We start from the raw sequence: 26,065 nt of genomic DNA on the forward strand, positions 1-26,065 counted from the left end.
TTATACTGTATACATACAGAGAAACAGATGACACAAGCTGCTTTTCACAATTTATTAACAAAATGATAAAATAAATAAATACAAATTGATCAAATGCTCCTAATATCAACTCCTCCCCATGTTCCCTACAGTATTTCCTAAACACTGCATACAAAGAATTCATCACAGAAGAGGCTCAATACAGAGGTAAGAATCCCACCAGACCAGTCACAATGTCAGGCCAACAGAAGACACATCTGGAACAGAAGTCAAAAAAATAAACACATTCCTTTCCAAAATCATTATGAAAAAATACAAACAATTATACAAATATTCAGATTGTGTAATTACCAATTTACACATTATTCAGCACACCAGGTGAACTTTTTCTTTATTCATATCGCTACAATGCATCTCACCAATGGAAGATAAAAAAGACTTCTTTTTCTTTTTTCTTTTTTTTTTTTGCACTCAACACACCCCCGATGGAATTAGCTGTGGATGAGGTAAGAAGCTTCAGGTCGGCTCTGGACAGGATGGATGGTGATTGGTTAAGACAGGTTGATGTCATGTACTGACAGAATACTACAAGGCCACAATCATGACTTTAAAAACAGACAAACTACTTCACCACAGAGGGAACGAGAGATTCTGAATGCATATAGGACTTTCTCAAACACAAACTGAGCAGCTCTCTGCTGCCGTCGCCGTGGTCCTCATCCAGCTCGGTGAATGTAACACAATGCTGATGCACAACTTCAAAAATGATATGAACGGTGAAAAAAGGCTTCCAAACAGAAACTGCAGTGTTCTTTGGATAAATTCACTTTAAATAGAGGACTTTTTCTCTGGAATACAACGACACATTAAGACTTGACCGGCCCACACTGGGAATCCCAACATTCAGCATGGCGTGTTAGCCTAATTAATACGTCAGGAACCAAAACAAGAAGAAACATTTCCACTCTGATCGTGACCTAAATTCGACACTTTCAGCATCAGGATGCCAGCATGTAAAAAAAAAAAAAAAAGGTGACTTGAGTTTCACATTAAAACTTAAAAAAAATTAAGCAAATGCATATTAAAAAAGGTTTGACAAATCCTGTATAAAAATTTGCATAAGAAGGCATGCGTTCCACCAGACTGATGGACAGATGTTGCTAAAATTGCCCATTTGTTTGTTCACTCCAAATGCACACAGGCTCCGGCTCACATGACCTGATTTAGCAAACTCCTCAAAAACACAAAAAGAAGAACCAACGATGAACGAGTCAAAAGGAAACGAAAAACTGTCGTGTAACGGAGCCCCACTTTTCTTTTTTTTAACACAGAATAATACTGGTCAAACCAAAAAGTGCATCACAGAAGACCGAGCCAGATCTCATCACCAGCAATCCCTGTTTGGAGCATTTATTGACTTTTACCAGATTTCTACCAGATGACCTCTGAGCAGCATCTGCAGCAAATTTTTTTTTTTTAATCACATAAAAATCAAATTAAAACACATTTAAGGCAACTCCTATAAGAACAACAACAAAACACTATCTGGTCAATCTAAATGGCATAATATTAAAATGTAGTTTAAACTTGCATTGACAACTGGCAGCCTGAGGTGAAGGGACCGACCGGGGTTGTGCTCCGGAGGTGGGGTGGGACAGTCCAGAGGAGGGTGGCTTGGGTTGGGTTGGTGGGAAGATTATCTGGAGTGTTAGTAAGTTTTCTACGAGTCACAGTGCAAGTCAAGAGACAAATATTATCTGCTGTCTGAAGAAAGGCACTCTAGGTACCTACTGTACAGAGGGAAAAGGTCCAGTTTGTCTGGAGTTCAGGCTCATTCCAAGAAAAACTTGTTGAGTGACGGGACTAATCCATGAGTGTGAAGAACATCCACCCAGGTCAGCTGACACAGAACAAGCACAACAGATGGATTTTTATATGAAGTAGGGGACACATCAGTTTTTCAGTGTCCTTCATGTTCGAATGGATAAACTCTTCACACGTTAATCAGACGACAATGCGGCCAAACAGGCAGAGATGTTTTCTGGGGTCCTCTGAATGAAGGCAGTTTGTTCAGCTGATGTCAGAAAATTAATAATCAGATATGTTGACAGTGATATGACAAAAAGACACCAGTCACGACTACATTTATAGTTGGTCAAAAATGTCTTCACCCCCATAATCATCATCAGTTGTCTCCTTGTTTTAGTCACTGCACTGAAAAAATGTTTCATGTGGCTCCCAGCGTTTTTTCCATCCAAACATTATCGAAGAAGTAAAGTCACGCCTGCCAGGTATGATTTTAGAAGTGTTGTTCATATAATACTGTACGAGTAAACCATTGGAGCCACAAGCCAACTGCTGCCGTGGACAAATGAAAGTTGGTGCTTCACCTGGCACAGACCCATTTTTGAGAGAGGAATTTTGTTTGCTAGAATGTGGGCAGCACAGTTTGTCCATTAAGTAGAGAGTAGAAGCCAGGCTAGCTACTTTAGTTACCTGTATCTTACGATTATTCATTGTTGTCAGTTTACCAAAACTTCCATGCTTTGCTGCTAAAAACATAGTTTGGGAAATCAACTCTTATTCAAGTCTGAGAGCCCAACAATGACCAGTCAGTTTCTGATATTGGAATTTCAACCCACTGTCCAATGGCCAGTTGGGAGAAGTTGATCAGGTGTAAATTACACCAACAACCAGAGTTAGGGACGCTGCTTTAAGGGTAGCAAAAGTGTGATTTATCCATGAAAGAAAGTTCTCATGGTGCTCCTCAAATACTCCATGGACCAGCCGATAAATGGACATTGTCAGTCAAAGTCGTGCGGCTAGCAGGACTAAAAATGGTTCAAGATAGAACACATGCAAAAAAACAGAAGTAAAAAAGCACTTAGAAATAATTCTTAATATGGAGGCTGAAGACTCAACTGAATCATCTGTGATACTTGGGGGTGAACACATTTTTGGACCACTACAAATAATGAAAAATTGCTCCACTTTTGCAAAAGGAAACAAAAAAAAAATCAGCCAGAGGCACCGTTAATGAAAGACCAGAGACTGTTAATGCCCCTCTACCCAACAAGAAGCCAGATGTCATCATCAGCTCACCAGACAAAGACAAACCCAAACTGACAGCAACCAAACCAACAAATAACAGCATCACATTTCAGCCCAGACATGCTCCAGAAAGAAGAGATGCACTAGTCTAAACGGGGATGTTTCTGAGACCGAAGGCCAGCAATACCTCCCCAAAAATATGAACCAGACTTGAGCCTAAATGACAAACAGAGGTTTGTATTTCCTCCTAGAAAAATATTGGCAATGTGGGGATAAGTCACATCACAACAAAGAGATGCATACTCTGTTTAATTCCATATTAACATACAAAAAGCTCTTCAGCACTTTTTTGTAATGCAGCAAGCTTGTGCTTTATTCTCAGGATTTGTGGTATTGTCCTTTGAATTCCATCTGAACGAGCAGGTTCATACAACAAATCCTCAATCTTTTTTTTGGAAAAGAAGTTCCTTTAACGTTATTGTTTAAGAAGTTCTCCTGTCTCAATCTGGGGACCCCCAATTTCTGAAATGGTAGCATCTTAATGCCAAAGATTTGATCATTCAATACAGTAAGTGGACTTGACCCTGCTGAATTTGGATAAAACGTCATTTTGGCAGTTCAGGTTTCGACACAAATGTAAGTGATGCAAAGATCACCACTTCAAAAACAGGATTCCTTTTTTTTTTTTTTTTTTGCCAGTTCAGCAGGTTCAGGAACAGAAAGCACTTATTCTGAAGACTAGGAAGACCTGAATATCTTTTCCTATAAAAAAGAAAAAAAAAAGAAATACAGCCCAGATATAGTTTGTGTGTGTTGACATTGCAATATTGCAATTTCACATTTAGTGCTCACAGTTGACACACTTAACTCACAAATGAAAACTCAATCACTACACTTGACCGACACCACTGAAAACATCTGCTACCACCTGCACCTGCTCGACCTCTGTACTTGCTAAACACGATACTCAGCGTTTTTTTCTGTTTGAATGGGGGAAGAGATGGTGGGACAGAAGTTAACTGGGATAGTTGGTTGATGGGGGGGCCATTTGGTCACTGTTAAGAGTCCTCAGTTACTTGTGTTTGGGTTGTTCGGGTTCCAGGAGATAAAGGAAGTTATGTTTGTTTTTTAGTCTCCAGGACAAGACTGTTGAACGATGTTTTGTTCAATGAACACAAGTTGTATAATAGGTCAATTTGGAAGTCAGTGCTGTTGGTCTAAATGCATCAGTACACTTCAAACACCGATCATCAAACACCATCTAAAAATGTAGGTCTGTATCTTTAAGTTATGATACCCTACGATGCAACAGTTGTCTGAAGATGGCACAAGTCATTGGTTGATGGGGAAATTAGGAGATTTGACAAGACTGGTTAAGAAATTCTGAAATAAGACCCATAGAACATAAAAGTCCTCAAGGACTGTCACGGGTATTCTCCAGTGTTACAGTCTCTAGGCTTGACTCAAACTTTTGTGGGCAAGGAAAGGAATACTTCTATTTTAACCACTAAGGAAGGACCATTCATTGATAGTAAGAGATTTTGGTTTAAATTTTATCATCGTACCTAAATTCCAGTGATGGTTTGAAGTAAGAATGGAACAGACAAAACTTGAGATAGGATATTAGATCATTGATGGACTGGGGAAAATACATTTGGATTTTGGTCTCTAAGGGAAAGTCATGATTATTGCTACCTGAAGTTAGGGGATCTAGGCACCAGAATGGTTCAAATGAAATGTTAGCTGGTTTTGTCATACTGTCGCCCTTTTAAACACTGTCCAGAGTCAAACTCTTCTTTGTTTGACTGTATCTTGCCACAATAGCAGGCTATTCATCTCTAGATCTTGAAGCGCTGGAGCATCTGGAGTTGAAGAGGAATGTCATTGGATAGATGATGGGTTTAGTCATTAGTGATCAATAGGACAGATTATGCTTGTTGAGCCATCAACTAGCGATTGCATTAGCTTTGAAAGGTGATGTAAACTTCTATCAACATGTTCAGAGAGCATTTTGTCATGGGAGTTTTCTGGGATTACTTGATAAGTTGTTGATAGTTGATTCACCTCTTTCGTCAGCAATTTTTTGCTTTGCCTCCAACTGTGTTCAGCTTGCCATTAGACAGGCAGTGTAACCCAGTTGGTTTGAAGTGTATTGAGCATTTGGGACACATCACTGGTGGATTGTGGAAGGAAAGGGAGAATTTTCATTGACTCAAGCTGACCTCAGTTGTTGGTTAGTGGGATATCAAGGAAGTCTTATTCATGCAGGAAGGACTTAGGGGCATAATGAACTTAGAAAAGCAAAAGTTATTGGTTAAGATTTGTTCACAGGAAGAGGAGATCAGGGCTGTGGGATTGCAGAAGTTAAAGGTTATTCACATTAAGTTTATTGGGGATGAGCAGGTTCTCTTCTCATATACTCTATAACAACACTGCTTTCTAGACCCCTGATAGATGTTTGGTTTCATGTTCTCAGTTTTCACCATACCCATGTGAACCCATCTCCAAACCCCACAAGAGAACGGGGGCCACTATAACAGGCACACACTGGTGTGATGATGAATTAAATCTCCCTTTGAATATTCCCACCACTGATGTCTATCACTAATTGGCATGATGACACTGGTATGCAAGCTTTCCTGTAACTCAGCTCTGTGGGCGGAACAGCCTACGTCTTCCCAGAGTCATGTGACTTGGGCTGTATATCTACCATTGACACAGTCTGACAATACAATGCAAACAAACAACATTTATACAGATTGGCAACTTCAGGGCACCGTCTGGTGCAAGCAAAAGTCTTTGTTTTTTAATATATATGTTTGAATTCCCGCAACTCAAGAGACATAACTTTACTTTTTATTGTCCAAACTGCTGACAAGAGCTGGCAAAGAATGCTGGGAGGGTTCTGAGGTTTTGCTGTTGTTGCTGCTGCCATCACTGTCAGTGACCTCCTCCTGTTTTTTCTCTGCCACTGTGTCTGGAGGGTTGACGGCAGCCATCTTGCTCTCAGAGTTGGTTGGGGTGCAGCCTCCTGCCGAGCTGTGATCAGGGCAGGCGGGCTCAAGTGTACCGTTGGTGGTGGCAACAGTCGAGACCATCGATGAAACAGGAATGTCAACCACCAGAGGTGCCTCAGTCTCAGGCTTGCTCACAACTTCAGTCTGGACAGCAGTCCCTGTGTCACCTCCTCCTCCCCCTGGGCTGTCACTAGATTCTGCCTCACCCCCCGCCCCTGAACCAGGACTGTTATCTGCTGTTAGAACTGCGCTTTCTTCTAGGACAGCCTGGCTGTTAGCATCTCCTCCCACTGCTCCTGTCATCGGGCTAATCCCCGTGGCACCACACTCCTCACGCTTACTGTTTCCATCAGCGTCGCTGCTTTCCGAGGGACTTCCAGTCTTCACTTTTTCCATAGAGTTGACCTCTGGGGCATCTACTGAACCAACCGCACCTTCAGGGCCATCCTGGACTCTGGCATTGAGGTCCTTACCCTCTCTGGCATCCTTACCCTCTCTGACATCCTTACCCTCGGCGTCTGCCAGAGCTTGGTTGAAGTTGAAGGCTTGGATGAGGCGAATCAGGTGTTTGACTTTTTCCAATGAAAGCTGCATTTCTTTTTGTCGAGCCAGGATGGTGTTTTTGGTCTCCATGCATTTCTGATGGAAGAAGAATAAAATCCTTGGATTAAACGAGAGTCAAAAGTGGAGGTTATGTTTTCACACTGGTCTGGTCAACGGATTTTCAGTGGGATTACACAAAAACCACAGGAAGGATTTCCTCAAAAGTCAGTGGGAAGGCAGGTTGTGGGGCAGAACCCATTAAACTTGGTTTAAATTTGAATCAGAGGGTAAATCTGTTGGGCCTTGGCCTGGCTCTAAAGAGTCCAGTTCTATTAAGTCGAAAGTTTCTTGATAAAAGTTTCTTACCGTTATGGAGTTGCTGAGCTGTTTGACTCTCTGTTCTAGCTGCTCTCGCTCCAGTTTCAGTTCAGAACTCCATTTCATCAGCTTCTGCTTCTCTTCTTCTTTAGCTGATGCAGAAGAAAACAAAATTGGTAACGTTTCCGTATGATCATTTGTCTGAGCAGATGTTCAGCAGAAGCAGGCAATCTGATTTCACCTTCTTTGTAAGCAATGTAGGAATGAACAATAGCCAGAGTACCAGGCCAGGGAATGGCTTCTTCTTTTTTCAGGATCTGGGGAGAGAAACTCTGGAGATATCACAGAAGTCGACACTCAGAAAAAGATCTGAGAAAGACAAATTTAGCCACCACCTTGTGGTGAGGCTGAAAGGGGACGGGCAATGAGTGGATGAATGTGAGATGCCAATCTTTGCTGACACAATGAATGAGACAGAAGCACAAAAAACTGCATCATGTATATGCTTACAAAGGATTGAACAGTCCGATGGTTCTAGTACAACTACAGGCCTTGGCTGGCCCCTCTTTGGACTGCGGTACCCCCTTCCCCCTGACTCAGGATCAGTCCCGGCTGCTGCGATTACCTGATCTTGACATTTTGGACAGATCCACATGCCTTTAGGAATGGTTTTCAGGGGTGGATCCAGGCAGTCCAGGTGATAAACACGAGAACACGTGTCGCACATGAGCAACTGGCCACTGCGTCTGCACACAGTGCAGAAATCCTCATGGATGTCTCCCTGTGAGGAAGAATTGGACCAATCAGTTTCCCTGCCCAGCTGAGCCCACCGACCGTCTGTGGAGAGGCGGGGGAGGGGGGACCGTGATCTGGTTTACAGTTGGCCTCTGATGGACATGGTGTTAATCAACCCACAGAGAAGTTACTGACATTTGGGATTACAATGTGTTCTGGGTAGTCAATGGATGCTACAGGACGCTGCTCACTTTGTAAGGCTCAAAGTAAAATGACTGATGACATCACATGGAGACAAAATAATGGCGTGTTTGTGGATGACTGACAGAGCTACAGGGGCCATCGGGGCTGTGTGTGACGGGGGTTTCCGACCCTCTGATCTGTCCGTCTCCCCCATCATTACTTACATCCCCAGAGCTGGGGCTGGGCAGGGGGAGGGGATGGACGGGGCTGGAGGGGGAGGTCGGGGTGAGGCTCCCCAGCTCCGGGACGCTGCTGTATTTGGGTGGGCGACCTGGGTGAAATGAGACAGACGACAAAGACGGAAAACAAAGAAAAAAAAGAAAGATGGAGAGGGGGGAAGAAAACAAAAACAGTCTGTATGACATACCTTGGAAAGGGAGTCTTCGTTGGCTAGCATGAGACGGGAGCAGTGAGGGAGGAAGAGGAGGAAGAGGAGGAGTCAGAAGCACAGATAGCAGTGTTAGTGCAGGAGTGAAGCTGAGAGAACTAATGACACCTACTGGACAAGTGTCAGATGTCAACGCCTTCAGGATTTCAACACAGGTTCTCTTTTTTTTTTATTTAGCAGAAAGTTTTCCATCGCAAAAAGAGATTCTATCTCAAAGGGCCTCCTGGTGAAATCCAGGTTAAATAAAAACCTCTAAAAGGATTTGAGGGCACCTCTTTCTCTAATGTAAGAGAACTGAGGACATTTTCATCCGTCAGTTCAACTAACTGATAATGATGAAACATTTAAGTGCATTTTAATGTCTAACTGTAAACTCTGTGCCCTTCATCACATCTCATCCTGTCTTCAGATAGTTGTACTGGTTTCAAACAGGTTTCAAACAGAAGTGACTTTGTGTTTTCTGGACACGCTGAGGCCTTAGGAGAGGAGTGAGATGTTCTAGTTTACTCATGCATTAGTGACGTAACATCTCTGACGTGATCCCACACTGAGTTGTCTTGATAAAATGGAAATGGTTGTGTGTAAAGTCATTAAACAGGGGGTAACTGGGTCAGTGTTAGAATTAGGAAGCAGTCATGTTATTATTGTGTTATTACCTAATAGAAAAATGATTCTAGGATCAACTTACCTTCATTCACATCATTAACTCGTCATGTCAGACATATTTTAGATGAGACACATACTCTGGCTCAAAAATTTCCTACATTTCCCAAGATCCCTTTCAACAATTCATTAGGAAAAAAACAAATGTGAGGGTTTGACCGGATTTATACTTCATCAGGAGTAATTTCCATTTTTCCTTCAACTGAAAGTATTCTCATTACATTTAGACTAAACTTTAAAATAGAAACTGAAACATGTGACTGTTACCTTCTTGTATGACTGTTTATATATGTTTAAACCACAGGTTTAAACCACAGGTTTAAACATGTGTAAAAATTACTCTATAACATTCCCAAGTGTTCCCAAGTATAAATCCAGCTTCAGACATCACCTTGTCAACTGAAGCAACAGAGAGGAGGAAGAGCAGGAAGAGGAAAAGGAAAAGTAGGAAGACGTGTTCTATAACATGTTATTAGTACCGGACATCATATCTGTTCTACTGGTTCCACTGACTGTAAATAATGCTCCAGGTTATCTGCTGCTCTCTAGGTTCTCTTGCTCTATCCTGTCCTGCCCGGTTTACTGGTTCTATACCAGTTCCCGTTGGTCTACCAGTACCAGTAGCTGGTCTTTTTGAGCTGTGGACCAGTATTTTTATACAGACCTCTCTTCCTGGTCCCCTGGTGAAGAGGGCTGTTCAGGTAACTCACTGCACTCTTTTTCCTCTGAAACACAAGCAGGCAAAACAAGTGGGTTAAACACTGATGTGAATTTTTTTTTGTTTTCTTGCTGGATGCCAGCAGCACCAAAGAGGGAGGAGTTATCCTCTAATGACCTTTGTCGCCTGAGCAATATTTAAGTAAAAGCTAAAAATCAAAAGATAATGGAACAAAAATTAAAAGTACATTATAATACATATCATATGTTCAGACATCAGAGATGAACACACAACACGCACACACACACACACACACACACACACACACACACACACACACTAGAAAATTCTAATAACTTTTGTCATACCTCAGGTTCAAACACAGCTCCGCTGTACACCGGGTTAGCCGTCGTCCTCCTCTTCCTCTCCTGTCTTTTGCTCTGAATTTCTGCAATCAGAACATCTAAGCTTTAAAGGAGGTCCTTCAGGGACAATGGTGTACAGCCACCCCCCCCCCCCTTTCGTTACTCAGAGCATCACCCACCTTCCAAGTGTTCGTGAGTCACGAGGCCCAGCGACACCATGAAGGCCAGTTTCTGCAAGAGAAAAAATTTTCAGGATCAGAAAGAGTCGAGGACACTGAACGCATCAGCTGCCAGAGGCCAGTACCTCTGGGTTCTCCTCTCTCTTGGGTCTGGGAGGAGGAAGAGGAGACAATGGAGGCGTGGAGGAAGATGGGATGCTGACAACAGCTTTCTGTTCTGCTCCCCCTCCCAATTTAACAGTCTGCCATGAAGAGAAAGGAGAAGGAGCCAATCAAACATGAATATACGTGAAACATTTTTCTTTCTGATCTCAAACAGTAAAATCTAAAGATAAATCACACTTTTATTAAAGAAAATAACTAAACAGGACTCTCACCTTGGGCTCAGTGGTCAGGCTGCTGATCTGGATTGGCTGGGCAGAGGTTGTGGTCGGGACAGGGGTGGGGTTGGGCGCCTGAGAGGGGCTGGCGAGGCGGGTGGTGGAGACCGGCGTGGCGATGACGATGCCAGCCAAGGGGGCGGAGCTGGTCTTGCCGCAGGGCTGCCCGTTGACGATGCGGACCTGGTGGATGGGAGCCGTGGAGGGCAGCGAGGATGACAGCTTTGTAGCCAACATGACGGGCCTCTGGAGCAGCTGGGGGGCTGCCATCATGGGGGGAGGCGGGGCTGGGGCGATGGGGATGTTGGTGGGTGTAGCTGGTTTTGGTCTGACCTGGTGACAGAACACAGCCAATCAGAAAACCACATCAAAATGACACCATACTTCTGGGTAACACCACTGTGGAGCTCTGACTGCTCCACTGACACGAGCACGAACGGTTTTTACTGGCTGTACGGTGGCGAGTACGACAAATACGACTCCAACGACATGTGACATCACCCATCCTACCAATAGGAAACAAGTTGTCTGCCAGTAGTTTTTATTATTGTCTACATTCATTCAGGAACATATTTTGTGTTGTGTTCAGTTTACACAGGAGTCCTTGTTGATCTTGTTTTGGACACTTTCCTCAGATGGGCTGTTTGCTAACACATTTAGCTTAAAGGCTAAGAAGATTATATTATTCAAAACACCAATCTGGGGTCATCCGGACGACATCGTACCACCTGTATGTTTTCAAACTGGACTCCTTCTTCAGAGGTTTTAAACTAGTCTCCACCTTTTTCAGGTTTATACTTGTCTCCAGAAATAAAACTGAAGAGATCTTCTAATAGTTATGAGATATGACACTTTAAAAAATATAGGGGTTGCTCATAATGTCACCTAAAATGAAATAAGTTGAGCAGGAATAAAATAAATGTTTATAGTGAAGCAAATGTTTTGGATGAAATTGGTTGATATTTGTGGGCAAATACACGTCTTCCACGGGAGAAAAATTAATTTTACTTCTGACATGATCAATGCAATATTTATACAAATTATCTTCAAATCTGAGCTTTTTGTCTTGACCTCAATGAAAATCATTGACGTCAGGCCATTCATCTCTATACGCTGAGGATTACTAAAGAAAGCCATCTAAGTTCTTTACAACCTACTGAGGTACAGCAGAGACAATACAGAGCAGATCGCATGAGGAATAGCTGTTTCAAAACTATTTGCCTTTAATCAATTGCCCATTATTATTGTATATTTTTCCTGTGTACTGTAATTTTATTTCACTATGAACTCAAGAAAATGTTTTTTAATCATTAAGACTTCAGTTCTGTAAATGCATGTATATTAATAAGATTCTCATAACTTTGATTTACTGTTCATGACCTGATTACTGTTATAAACTTAAATTAAAATAACTCCACTGAAGACCGAGAGCTGCCACGACCAGACACAAAAACTACTCCTAATCACTGTACTGTTGCTTCTTCTGGGGTTATATCAGTGATCCTATGATCCAACCAGCCAGAGCTCCCAGCAGCATTACTCAGGACGGGTGGAAAACACGTTTCCACTGGGAAGGGTTAAAACACACCAACAGCCAGGAACACAAAATACCAAGAAGCTGCGGAAAAACAAGCTCTGAGCACAAAAGGTAAAAAACACACAAAGAGGCAGGAAACCTTGAGAACAACCTCATCACAGGTCAGTCGAAAAAACAAAAACGCACAACGAGAGGAGAAGAGATGAGTAGAGGCAGCACAGAGCAAACAATGTTTTAGTGCCATGAAGCAAGGCATGAGTGTTTGCTTTGGTGCACTGCTGCCCTCTGCTGGAAAGTGAACGTGTCATATCATGTGGGCCACACACACTGGTCTGAGGGGTTAGGGTTCGGAGGCGGGTCTTACAGGGACGCACCTGTGGCTGAAAGGTGGGTCGAGGCGTCAGTCTAGGAGGAGGGACAAACTGAGGAACTTTGATTGGCTGGGCTGTGGCGGTGGTGGCCTGCACCTGAGACAAAACCACAGCAGATGTGGATCCGTGCTGCTGTTACGCCGACACATCTGCTGCTGCTACGCCGTTACGTCGGCTGTTGTTACGCCGATAGGTCTGCCGCGGCGCAGACATGATAGCTGTGTCACCAATTCCACAACTTTGTTTCCACTGACTATAAAACTTGAACGACTCAATTCGCTTCTTTCTGCTGTGACCCTAAATTTGCCTGATCAGGATGACTATGACTTTAATGGCTTTGACCTGCATTCATCCTCTGCTGTTTTACACGTCGAACAAGTGGCGGGGGGGGGGGTTGCATGATCAGTGAACTGCTACCGCTACTGTCAGCTAAAAGGGCCACCACTCCCACCACAGCCTGCTGGAGCATGGAATCATTGAAACATCCTTTGGTTAGAGCAGGGACATGTTTTGACTCTGTAAACCCCCCCCCCCTAATTTAAACCCCCAACAGGTGAACAGACAGCTGTCACAGATGCTGGTCTACACTCAGTGGCTATACACGGCTCTACAGACAACAACACATACGGTACGGTAAGTCAGATCAGAGGAAGGTGACGAGGAACGGCGGCCGCACCGAAGCGACTCACCATCATGGCGTTCTTGGTTACCAGTCGCACAGGCTCTGAGCTCTGATTGGTCAGCTTGCTGGTCACCTGCAGATTGATGGGGACGTTCTGTGAGTCGGGTTTGGTGATAGCCGTGGCTACCATAGCAACAGTGGGCGGGCGTTGTGGCAGGACAGAGCCAGGCAAGGCTGGCGTGGTAGAAGCTTTCAGCACCAGAGGTAGAGTCTTGGTGGCCAGAACCGGCGTGACGGTCAGCGTCTGGAACAAAGAGAAGCGCAACAATTGTCTGACTTATCTTGTCTGTGTTTTAACACATTCAAAGAGGGATTTACAGTTAACATCTTCACACTTATTTCTACTCCGACATTTTCCATATCACACTAGATCACTGCTACAGAAGTCCTCATGACAGGTGAGTATGGATTTGATTTTCAAAATCTTGTGTCTTTACATGTAGAGGTTCTGATTTCCTAACTGGGACCCATTCCCCAATAGTAGATTAATATTGTTTAAAGTGGCTCAAACATTTATTTTTCATGGCCCTATGTGTTTAAGAATGTCTACTGGACCCGAAAGATAAGCTTGAAAATGATACACCTCTCAACCAAGAACCTTTATCAGTTTATTTTTCTTGACTGAACCAATGAACCTTGAGCAACACCTCATCATCAGTGACCATCTACATAAACAGGAAGTCAACGCCTCTCTTCGGGTGCAGGTTCTTTAAGTCTATTCACATTTTTAGTACTATAAGCGGCTGAAGATTAAATTATTGTGATCGATTAGTCTTCAAGAAGATGAATAAATGAATATATTAATGTTTTTATTAGTATATTATTGTTTTCTCTCTGTGTTTCCTACCTGCTGCAGTCCTCCAGGTATCTGCTGGCTTTGCAGCAGATTTCCTGGCTTGATGTCGCCACCTAATGGTGGAGTCTGGATGTGCAGCTGCAGCTTAGCCTCAGGCTCTTGTTTCACCAGAAGCTCCTTCCTCAGCTGCTCCACCACCTTTTTCTGCAGGAGGACAAGAGGTGACGTGGAGAAGAGGGGAGGAGAACATATTAGCTTAAATAAATACAATATGTTCTTTAGGTTTTAACGTTTACCTGAAGCAAGTAATTCACAGTAATGCAAAAAGCTCCAGTTGTGGCTCTAACAGTTGTGGTTCTAATGGTTAATTTGATTCTCCATTTATAGTAGAATAAGATCATTAATGAACGGCAGTTATGATGCATCTAATGCACAATCAGATGCATCATATAATCATGATATAAAACATTTATGTTTCATACAGTAGTTTTAAACACATGAACGGAAACTGTTGGTTCTGACAGAATGGTAGTGTAATCCAACTTTAAAAGCGGATATCATCGCACATGTTCACATTTAACACAAGACAAAAAAAATTCCCTAACCACAGGAGGTCTCAACTCGAGTCGAATCAACCACATGACTGAATGTCAGGCTAACTTAATTTAAAAAAAAGAACTTGCAGGCTCCTTAAACACAGCCTCACAATGAATAGCTCTTTGTTTGAGGCGTAATGGAATTTAGTTGTAAAAGCAGATGTAACGGACAGGATATGTTAATGGAAGTTGTAAAACGCAGCTTGGAGAAGTTAGTGGCTCATTCAAAAAAATCAAAAAAGTAAAAAGTGTAAAATGTCACGTTATTGATGCTGCCGTTATAAACACCAGGCCTCTGTAGCTCGTGATCGTACAACAAACAGTGGGCGGAGAAACGCTGAGCGAAGGGTTTACGTGTAAAAAGGATTACAGGCGTCAGCGGGGGCCAAATGGATCCTTCTATTTATTCACATGATCAACTAACGTTATCAACGGAACAGCCCATTAGTCCGTCTCTCAACGCTGCATTAAGTTCCGTGAGCAAATATACAGTTTGGTAAAACGTCTCCAAACAAACAGAGCAAAATTACTTGGATGAGGGTGTCTCTGGCAGGACACAGTTTAAACTATGGCAATGGTGATAACTGTAATGGGGGGGGGGGTCACATGACCACCAGTCCAGAGGATCCAGTCTGACATCACATGAAGACATTCCTACATACTGCAGAAACACACCAAACACATGGTAACACCAGACATTCCGCAGCAGGAGATGCTCAGCAATCAATAGCCGACTCTGCTCTGATATGATTGGCTGCTGTGAGACCGGAGAGATCCACAGAAGGAAAAAAAAAAAAAACGAGACTGCAGAACACATTGTCATGTAGAGAGCAGAAGCAGAGGGTCAAACACACACACACAAAGCCGTTACTGACGTATGAAGCTAGTGCTGCAAGATAAAGCACATCTGTTGCTTAGCAACACTTGACTCTCCAGCAGCAACTTAATGCAGTGACAAAACATCATAAAGAGAAAACACAAAGTGCTCCGTTTCCCAGTTCAGACGGAGGTTTGACCTGCATATAAACTCGCTCTGCAGCCGAGGTTTTACTCATGATACGACTCCTCATGCCATCGCCGTCGCCTTAATGACCGTTTCAAAAATTTAATCTGATCTTGATAAAGTTTCATTGAAAGGTTTCGACCTCAGAGACGCGCAGCTAAGATTGGTTTAGTCTCTCATGTTCTATTTTTTTCTTATTTATGTTTCATTAAAGACTCGACATTCATCCACTACAACTCTCAGCATTCAAACCATTCCCTGGAAACAGAGAGGATGCTGGGTAACGACCATATGTTTGCTTTATATCATCTGTAGGGCCTGAATTCAGTAGAATGGTGAGACACCCATAATCACATAAAGGCAAAACAGAATTTAAACTTCACACATAAACAGCTGAGGTCTGGAAACATGGTTTTAATCATTTCCCAGCAGACTAAGGGCGTTTATTCACAACCGACAGACTCATGACTGAGGCGTGTGACACCGTTCCCCTGCTGTACAGCACTGCACCAATACACCTTCGTTGGTTTAATAATGTGTTTTTATAGCAGAAAAATCACTTCTGGAGCACTGCAGTGAAACAAACTGCAGGTACTTGGCAAGTTGAAACCTGTCGAGAGAGAAGCTCCTCTTGGGGTTTTTTTTTATCGGAGCTGCAACCTGCTGCAGCCTGACAGTGTGTGAAATTGTGTCTGAAAATGTCCAGTCCAATGCCACATGAAGCTAACAGATACTACAGTTAAACCATTTTATGGCACAGCAGAAGAAATAAACACTGAACATTTATAATGGGTTGGAAAAAATGGGTTTTCTGCTTGACCTGGAAATTTGAATTAAGAGAGAAATGCATTACATGTTAGTGTGGATCAGAAAAAGAGGTTTAACTTTAGTTGTTGTGTGATTAACTTTTTTACAAAGTGCTGCTGGATGTAGAAGTAAAGAAATAATCCAGAAAATAAACAGAGGGAGGACAGAAAAGGGTTTCTGCACCACCACCTGTCTGTTATGCTGTTGCTAAAACACAGCCATTGTTTTCTTCATCTCAGGTTGTTTCAACATCTTTGTGGACCATTTGTCTTGTGAAATTCATTGGACAGCCACACAGTGAATTGATAATCATCCATCCTGAGTTGTAAAATGCGACTGTACCTGCTTCTCACTGAGCGCTGTGATCTTGGCTTGAAGTTCATGGAGCTGCTTCTTCAGATCTGCATTCTGGAGATCAGAGGAAGTGAATTCAGAACAAATTGGAATAAATGAGCGTCAATCATCGCGTGAAGTTTTCTAGAAGCAGCACGTCTGTGATGAAAGAAGAAAGTCTTTACCTGAGGGTCCTGCTTCATCTGGGCAACCAGTTTCTGCAGAGGACAAGAGAGATTCAGTGACACTTGCTGGTCAGAACAGGGAAGTACAAGCAGTATGTGAGCAGTGACTGCCACCAATTACACAGGTGAACTATGGGAAAATACACTACATCAATAAAGTTAAAGAAAGTAAAATGATGGGATTTTGTGTTTAATAGTTGTCTATGAAATATTCTTTACTCAAAACACTCAATATTTTGTGATTAATTCTTTCTTTTTCATCATTTTCCTGTCTTTGAAGGAGCTGTGTCTTGGCATCCATGACATCTCCCTCAACAAGGAGTTAACAGACACTGTTAACACTCTGTTAACACTGAAATATACACTGAAAACCAATCAAATCTCTCAATTGTAGCACTTTGACTAGCCCCCTAGACGTTTTCACAGCAGACCATATTGGTACTTGTATTACAATTGTACTAACATTATAGAAGTAGTTGTATTACCTTAGCCAACAAAAATTATTTTGAAATAAATTCATTTTCCTGGATTAGAGAAGAGGATTTATAACTTCATTTCAAAAACTAGATTTATATACATATAGCATTGGTTTGGAGTGTTTTCTGAGTCTCCTTATTAAAAACCATTCCTACTATACAGAGAAAATTATCAGCTCTTATCTGTGTAATCAGGTAGTCCTCAAGACACAATAATTCGTAGATACAAACAACTGCTCATCTCAAAGTCCGACTACTGTAGTTCCCCTTCCTGCCACAAACCCACGCTAAGCAGCGTTACATTAACACCCCATTGATTGAGATTTCACATCATGTCAAAAAGACTCAGCAAATATCACACTAAGTGAACAGTTAATTTTTTTTTATTTTTAAATTTGATATCGGACTTCATGTGGCTTTCCAGTCGATGCATCTTCTGCAGCGTTTCGTCCTTTCTTTTATCCACATCTCTGTGAATTTTTGAGCAGGAAACGAATCAACAATGTATTTATGTTTATGGAGACGTTCAACATCAAGACTGAAGACAATTCAGGTCAGGATGAAAGTTAGAGCCAGCAATCTACATTATGGACTACCTGTAAGACAACTCTGTCATATAAGTTTACATTAATTTAAGTTTGGTGGAATTCCTCAGTGGATTAAAGCTTGGCTTAGCCTCTACACCCCCCGAGGAGAAAACTTATTCGCAGAGGTAGAGATGTTAAAGTTACATTACGGTACTATAGGATTTTATTTCATTGTGTGTGGTTTTTATCTCCTGTTATTGCTGGTATGTTTTTCAGGAATGGTACTTTCATGTTTAGAGTAGTGATGGCATTTAAATGACCTCAAATGACAATTATAGATTGAAAATTAATGAATAACGACTTGCGAACACTTCAGCTTATGAAAAACCTCTCGGAACAAATAATGTTTGTAGGTTGAGGACTACCTGTATAATTCACGGTGTCCACTATCAGCTCGTATCTGTGTGTGTATGACTCAGTATGTTTTTAAAATCTCAGTTCCTGCTCAGTACCCACCAGATTGAAGTGATTTTTGTACTTCACTTTATAATCACGGACATATGACTCAACTTGGTCTGACCCACTAACCCAGTAGCAAAGCATACCTGATGGATCTGGATCTCCACCTTCAGCGCCTCCTGTAATGTCTGTAATTCCATCATAGATCCAGTCAGTCTGCCAGCCGATCGATCAGCCTGGGGGGGGGGGAGAGAGGTCTAAACAGCTCGTTCAACGGAGGGGTCTCAGCTGTTGTCATAGCAACATGAGTTACCCTAGAAGGACTTCCTGTGTGATTCTGACAGGGTTTGGGCTGACAGGCAACGACGGTCCATCACATCCAAATTTTGAAACCTCAAATATCTTAGCATGCTTTCATGGTTACGGGGGGGATCTGATTATCTGACAGGTCGGGCATGCAGCCTGAAATTGGTTCATAAACTCATCCAAAGTGACAGGAGCCAGAGAATAATGGAAAAGTAATGTCACAGGTCACTGAGGGTCAAACTGGATTTATGGTAAACCAGATGATGGAACCTGGAACCAAACCAGGTCCAGTCTGGACCTGTTCACTCAACAATATCATGTTAGCTTCTAGACAGCAAACAGGAAGTTGCTACATGCAGCATTAACAGATACATTAGCTCTCCTTTAGCATCCAGCAAGTCAGACTAATGCTGCGCTAACAGTAGTTTAGCTTGTTCATAGGTTAGGGGTCATTCATCACTAATATATCAGAACCAACACACCAGCTCCTCCAGTTGTCCTTGCTATCCAGACAAACATTAAACTTAAATTACAGGAATAGCATCAAATTCCAGAAGAAATTATTTTTTAAAACATGTCATTATTTTTAAAAAATAAAAATAAAAAAATTCATGAAACTGTCCAGATGTCTCTTTCAAAGCAAGAGTCTTTTTTCCAATGTTTTCCACAATTTCTGGCAACAATTTCCTGTCAAGGTCAAAAAGGTCACAGGACATTTAATTGATGCTGATCGATGAGCCTGACTTGAAGAAAATAAAGCACACATGTAATGTTCCAAAGAACAATAACAACAGAATAATGAAAAGTTTTTACCTGAACACCGTCTCCAGTAGGAAAACCATCCAACTGAAGCATTAAAGTGCCGCTGAAAACGAAACAGCACAGAAAACAGTTGTCTCCTTATTCAATCAGTTTTAATTATTTAACATGTTATAAATCGCTGCTGTAATAACAGTTTTATTAGTAATTATGTGGATAATATAACTCTATCATACCCGTATTAAACATCTCCTGTGGCAAAGACCTTTTCAGTCATCATGACTGTTATTATGTAATTATAAAAATTAGCACACAATGTAAATAAAATTAAATGATTCATATTTATACTTTTAATCCTTAAAATAAATATTGAACTACTAGAAGTTACATTCGATAGGAAGAACTACTTGCACATAGATGCTCATGCTCTCATAATGACAACAAAATCATAACGTGCTGCTTTACTTTATCATTGTTGTCTGTTTGTTTATTTACCTTGACTTATATAAGTAACTTCTCTTACCAACTACATGTAGCTACATGTGACTTTACATGTAACTACATACATTACACATAACTGTGACATCACATGTAAATACATGGGACATTACCTGTCACTACATGTGACATTACATGTAACTACATATAACATTACATGCATGTGACTTTACAACTAACTACATGTTTCATTAGATGCAACTACATGTGACATGACATGTATGTAATGTGACATTACATGTAACTACATGTGAAATTATATGTAACTACATTTTATATTAGATGCAACTCCATGTGACATTACATGTATATTAGTTGAGTACCCTTTGTTGAAACAGATGAACTCTACTTTATTGTTCAAATAAAAACAGGTTTGGTTTATTATGATTACTGCTGATGCTGATCATTTGCTACAATGTGACTAAACCAGTTAAGGACTCACCACCTGGCTGTGGGACTGGACTCCACCCCTCTGTGCTGCCTTGTAGAACAGAACAAACACACACTGTTAAAACAGAAAAACAGAACTAATGAAGATCCCAGACTAACTCATGACTTTGAACATAAACTTGTGTACAGATGTTCTTTACAGATGTTCCTTTAGACGTATTCAGATTCTATAAACTGTTTGTATGCGGAAAAAAATATGTGGTTTAAATTCAAGGGAATTTTTAAATTTTAATGTGATTTCAATTCATGGGAATTTAAATTTTAAATACAGTATGTCATTTTCGAAGTGAATGCTGTTACTTCTCTGTTAGCATAAAAAAAATTCAACCTTGAACTTGTCTCTTTAAGCATTCCTGGTGCAATTCAAATAAAAATGAAGTAATCAATGACCTGAGAAATAATAATAATAATACATCTGCAGTAATTGTGATTATGAATTTCTTGTAGTTTAAAAAAAATGCTGTTTCCTCTTCTCACACGAGTAGTTTTCTGAATATGTACTGAATACGTATAAAACATTCTTTAAAATACAATTTCATAATTTCTGACATTTTGTATACAAACTTCATTTAGAAAAAGGATTACTGAATAAATCAATTTATTTGTAAGTTGCAGTACTAATTTAAACCAGAGATGCATCTAATGCTATTAATTTAAGTGAGATTGTTAGATACTTGCAGTTAGTTTGATTCCGTATGTTATCAATAATATTGAATGAAAGATAAGTTTAGCAGGTGTGGTGAAAACATTTTTTTACGTCATCAATATGTTTTTTTTCTTTTTTGAAGTTTTTTTTCTTTTTGAAATTCAATTCAAAAGTAAACATTTTATCTGTGAAAAGACAAAATATCTAAAATCACAGTTTAAAACAGAGATTAATGTGATGGTATCATGAAAGAATAAGAAAGGGGTGCCATCTACAGACCATAATATCACCTTCTACAGACCATAACATCACCATCTCAAAACATAATATCACATCAACAGACCATACTATCATATCTATAGACCATATTATCACATCTACAGACCATAATATCACCATCCGTATCCATGACAACTTGAAAGCTTCTTTAAGCTACACAAAGTTAAAGGGCCATGATAATAAATCTCTGGGTGTTTTAGATTCTCTGTGGTTTCTTTGTTTATTTGTTAAATTTGACTCTTTGATTCTAAAAATATCTTTAAATGAATCTCAGCTGTGAGCAGAACCAGCTAACAACCATTGCTGCTTTTACACAAAGACCACATGACAGATCTGGAACATACATGTTCTCTTGGTTGTTCTGTGATGACTGATATGTGATACGGTAACAAAAAGTTAAAGAAACCGGGTTTAGAGGACATTAAAACAGGAAAACTTCACTAAGAGACAACACGCTTGAACAAATGTCACGCCTACACAGCCCATTGTCACTGTACTGTTATTTCTCTGAACTTATTCTCATGAATATTTTATCTCATTTCTGTTTCTGTATTTTTATTATCTTATAATTTATAAGTGAGCAACTGCACTTTTCCTGGGATCAAAAAAGTTTTTATTATTCTGTAATAAAACCGTTTTAAAATAAAATCTGTTGCAGAAACATTTTCCAATTGTCTACTAATCCTCTAATCCACATATTTATAATCTTTTTTATTTGGATTCCATCTTATTTTATTTTTTTAGTACATTCCATGCTGCTTCCTGTGCTTTGGTACTGCTGTGTCCCACAGGGCATCAGTAGAGCTACATCTTATCACACCTTAAACACGAATCACTTATACTTGAATGTACAGTCATGCATATGCAGTGAGATACTCCAGGTTCACTGACCTCTATCACAAACTCCACACGCCACCGCTACAAACTACAAACTCCAGCTGGAGCTGATTTATTCCTCCAGAATGAATCTAAAATCAACCCAACGGAACAGCTTCTGGTCCTGATCCACATCAACATCTAACAGCTGGTCCTAGCACAGCCACCAGTCCCAGGATGGGACACCAGTTTCAGGGTGAAGGTCAACCTATATCACATATCACCAGCTCAAGTAGTAAAACTACACAAGAACATCGACTTCCTGTAGTTGAGCAGCTTCCTGAAATTTAAGTCGTACATTAAGTACTACCAACCACAATAAAATACACAAACACTAACAGCTTTGTGTGGTAAAACATCCAAGTACTAACAACTTCTGATAGAACTGCAGTAGTTCTGTTTGTTTGTTTTTTGCAGTCAAAAGTTAACAAGTAATGTTAGCTTTAAGTAGTTTAAGCATCCACAGTAAAAAATAAAGATGATTTATCAGTTCTGTGACATGAAAGAAACAATAGTTAAAAACCAGGTTTGCCAGTTTTATCCAGTAAAAGTACAGCAGGATCATCACCAGCCTGCAGCTGTATTATCTGTAGTATTAATACACTGATATCAGCTTCACACAGTAAAGTATTGAGTTTCAGCGCCAGTATGAGTATAATATGAGAGGATAGACATGTGCAGTACATATTGTATATTAAAAGTACAGCAGTATTATGTTATTCGTGGAGTTCAAAGCATTAGCAGTAAAAGTACACAAGTACACAATCTGTACCGACAGAATACAAATAAAAAACACTGATTGAAAATCCAACAAAACGAATTTACGGCTATTAAATTCGGTAAGTTTATTGCCTACTTTTTTTTCTGTAACCTCTCGTCTTGGAATGCAATAAAAATAAAATAATAAAAGTTTGATCCGAACATGAACGTGTGTGCAGCGGCTCCATCAGGAGGACCGGCTCGGTTAACGCCGCCGGTTAATTGGAGTAATTGCTCCCTGGGTGGGACACCAAGTTGTCGGGATAAACTTCCATCAGCACCACATTCCGCTGCAGAGGCCCGAAAAAGCGAGAAATGAAGCTAAAATGGAGGTTTTCAAAATGAGAGCCGTTACTGCTGCGAGAGCTCCGACACAGAAAAAGTGTGTTTTTGTTTCGGCGCTGAAATAAATGTTTTATAACCTTCTTGTGACCGTCTGGATGTTCGATATCCGCTTCTAAATTCATCCAAGTAAGCTCCAAAAACGTTCCCCCCCCCCGCCACGGTTAACCGAGTTTCTGATAAGTAACTGGCTTTTGAAGTGGGTTTCGGGGTTGTTTTTTTTAAATCATCCCAACCGACTCCCAGCCGACATTGCTCCGTGTGAAATGTTAACAGAGAACAAGTGGATAACGTTAGCCGTAGCGGCTAATGCTAACCATCCTGTTAGCTGGCTAACGCTACCAGCCACGCTGATAACTTACATCAAAGATAAATAATAGCGTCCTAAGCGGCGGTGAGGGAGGAAAAGACACAGTGAATAAAGAAATTCGCGTAGGAACAGTCCCAAAAGACGCCATCTTTTACATTTCTGACACCGAGCAGGCGTTGGTGGGTCTAAGTTATATCGGCCCCTTGTCCTCCAGAATATCAACTCCTAGAATAAGAAACACACCAGCTAAACACACAGAAACACAGAGGAGCAGAGCAGAGCACCCAAACACCGCCTGCCAGATCACACACCTGCCCGCAAACAGCGACAGACACACGAATACAGTCAGAGAACTGGCCGCAGGTGAAGTTTGACAGCAGAGAAAATTAAAGTTATGAAATTAAAAAGCCCAATGTGCACTTACTCAGCAGCAGTCCTCCTCTAGATTAATTAAATATATATCTATAAGAAGCCGATCCACGATGGAATAACAGCATATAAACAGCCCGGCTGACTCCTTCCCGCAGAGCTTTATTTAGTTGTTATATTTTATATATAGTTTTAGTAAATTTGTGTAAAAAACAGAGAAACTGAAGCTACAAAACAAGAAGAACTCTTCTTCAATCTCATTCAGCTCAGCCTCAGCACAACGCAGATCCCTGCGCTCCGGAGCTGGAGGAAGGGGGACAAAAACTACTAACCCGTCAAATTAATGCTCGTTTATCAGCCACAAAGCGTTCGATATTTGTGCATGATATTCCTAAAGTTCGTTAAATCTGGCCGATCAGTGGCGTGAGGTGCGAAGAAATTGTGTTCGAAAAGAGGACTAGTTTTTGTGTCGGTGCGGCGAATTTATTTCACTTTGCCTAAGGAACGGCGGTGCTGCGACTCCCATTGCCTAGGGAAAAAACCCGGATGTAAACTGAGTGAAACTCTATGGAGAGAAAGTCTCTCTCTCTGAGACACACACATACACACACATACACACACACACACACATACACACATACACACATACACACTCTGGTTCTCTTTTCTGGTTCTCCTCGCCTGTTCTCCCCACTGGTTCTCCGTCATGAAACCAGAGCCGGGCGATCCGCCCTCACTCTGACGCTCTTCGGGCTCCATGTTCGCTTGCTGGATCTGCTGGTCTGTGGCTGTTTGTGAAGGAGGGAGGTCCCTTCCTCTCCTGCCTCAGGGCGTCTTACCTGACCAATAAATAAAGCAGTGGAGGAATGTAATGAAACGTATTATTATATGAGGACAACCCTCCGGAGAAAACCACTGTAAGTATAATAATGAAAACATTTTAATTTATATTATGTTCAAACTTTCCACGATATTTCAGAGGTAATATTGTAATTTTATTGTAGTCTAACGGTTAATTTCAGATTTTTATGCATAACACATATGAAAAGATAATACAATTTACTGTATAGCTATAGAAAAAAATACTTAAGTGCATTAATGTGTGACGAACTGCTTTTCTGATTTCAGATTTTCCCCAAAATCTCTCCCTATTTGTTGCAAGCATCTTACATTCCACTATGTATCTTATTCACATGTAATTGGTCTGCATAATATATTCATTATCTTATTTAACAGTATGTTTTGTGGCCATTATCAGTAACTTACCTTTATTTTTTTTTATCTTTGGTAGCTCTTAAATCACGATTTTTTACATTTTAATTTTTCCAAAGCAAGACTATGATTTTGCCATTATATTTTAATTTGTGTGATTTTATGTGAAATGTTGTGCTGCTGCTGCTCTTGAGTTCTTCTTGTAAAGAGATATCTAATGCCAGTGGGACAACTCTGGATATATCAAGACTAAAAAATGCCGTACAACAAATGTGAGAAAACACATTTGTATTAACTACTTTAATTGATGATATTTTATTTGTGACATTTCAGTGGTTAACTTGTATTCTAGTTGTCTTTTTGATTTTAAATGTAAAACATATGATAACCACATAAAACGTAATGTATTGCTGCAGACTACTTAATACAACAATGATTTTTCTAGGGTCCCTGATAGGCTGATCGTCATTATGTGACTGGACCATGAAAACCTGCACATTGGTATCATTGTTAGACTGATAGTTGCTCTGGAAAAACTATATTTAACCAATGGTGGGGTTTTTTCATGATCTACATGATTTACTTGAAAAGATCGATTTTATTTCTTACTGAATCAGTTTCAGTGCCAATCTGACCTCGGATCACTCTGTACTTTTTTCAATTGACAGTTGGGAATTCATTCAACCTTCTTTTTGAAGTTTAGATGATAACGATCCCGATTGTCTCATCTTCAGCCACTTTTCTTAATCCAGGTCACAAGTTATGCAACTCCACACAGAAAGGCCCCAGGTGGAATCGAACTAAGGACCTTCCTGCTGTGGTACAACAGTGTTACTCACTGTGCCGTCCTGCTGGCACAGTGATACACACTGGGAGTGAGAGAAGGAGAACTCTGGTTTACAAACTTCTGGTTTGAGCTCCTCAGACATCTTCGGTCTGAGGCGATGAGGACCTGGAGGCCTCCTGTC

At 40.8% G+C, this 26,065-nt stretch overlaps 1 protein-coding gene across 6 annotated transcripts; it reads right to left on the reverse strand.

Annotated features, from left to right (window-relative positions):
• Positions 1-421: 421 nt before the first annotated feature.
• On the reverse strand, positions 422-24,076 carry phf21ab (PHD finger protein 21Ab). 6 transcript variants are annotated; one of them, XM_068312602.1, is made up of 19 exons: positions 23,941-24,076; positions 20,300-20,359; positions 19,411-19,462; positions 18,438-18,527; positions 16,830-16,862; positions 16,654-16,719; positions 13,957-14,109; positions 13,117-13,353; positions 12,431-12,523; positions 10,517-10,852; positions 10,265-10,381; positions 10,140-10,191; positions 9,964-10,043; positions 9,602-9,662; positions 8,051-8,157; positions 7,534-7,689; positions 7,150-7,225; positions 6,957-7,060; positions 422-6,686 (listed from the first exon to the last, which is right to left on the reverse strand). In XM_068312602.1, the coding sequence occupies exons 3-19, from the start codon at positions 19,450-19,452 to the stop codon at positions 5,880-5,882; spliced, it is 2,610 nt and encodes an 869-aa protein (XP_068168703.1). In that variant the 5' UTR covers positions 19,453-19,462; positions 20,300-20,359; positions 23,941-24,076; the 3' UTR covers positions 422-5,879. The 6 variants fall into 6 exon arrangements, with proteins under 6 accessions (XP_068168703.1, XP_068168698.1, XP_068168702.1 ...); XM_068312597.1 differs by having other exon boundaries at positions 20,297-20,359; XM_068312601.1 differs by having other exon boundaries at positions 20,297-20,335; positions 23,941-23,960.
• Positions 24,077-26,065: the final 1,989 nt, after the last annotated feature.

This window comes from Antennarius striatus, chromosome 4, assembly GCF_040054535.1.
Source record: "Antennarius striatus isolate MH-2024 chromosome 4, ASM4005453v1, whole genome shotgun sequence".
Classification (NCBI taxonomy): domain Eukaryota; kingdom Metazoa; phylum Chordata; class Actinopteri; order Lophiiformes; family Antennariidae; genus Antennarius; species Antennarius striatus.

Coding starts and splice junctions, on each gene's coding strand:
- phf21ab (XM_068312602.1), bottom strand. CDS start 19,452: ATGCTTCAGTTGGATGGTTTTCCTACTGGAGACGGTGTTCAG. Junction 16,863..18,437: donor TGGAGATCCAGATCCATCAG/GTATGCTTTGCT, acceptor TGTCCTCTGCAG/AAACTGGTTGCCCAGATGAA. Junction 13,354..13,956: donor TACCTGGAGGACTGCAGCAG/GTAGGAAACACA, acceptor TCTTTGTTCCAG/ACGCTGACCGTCACGCCGGT.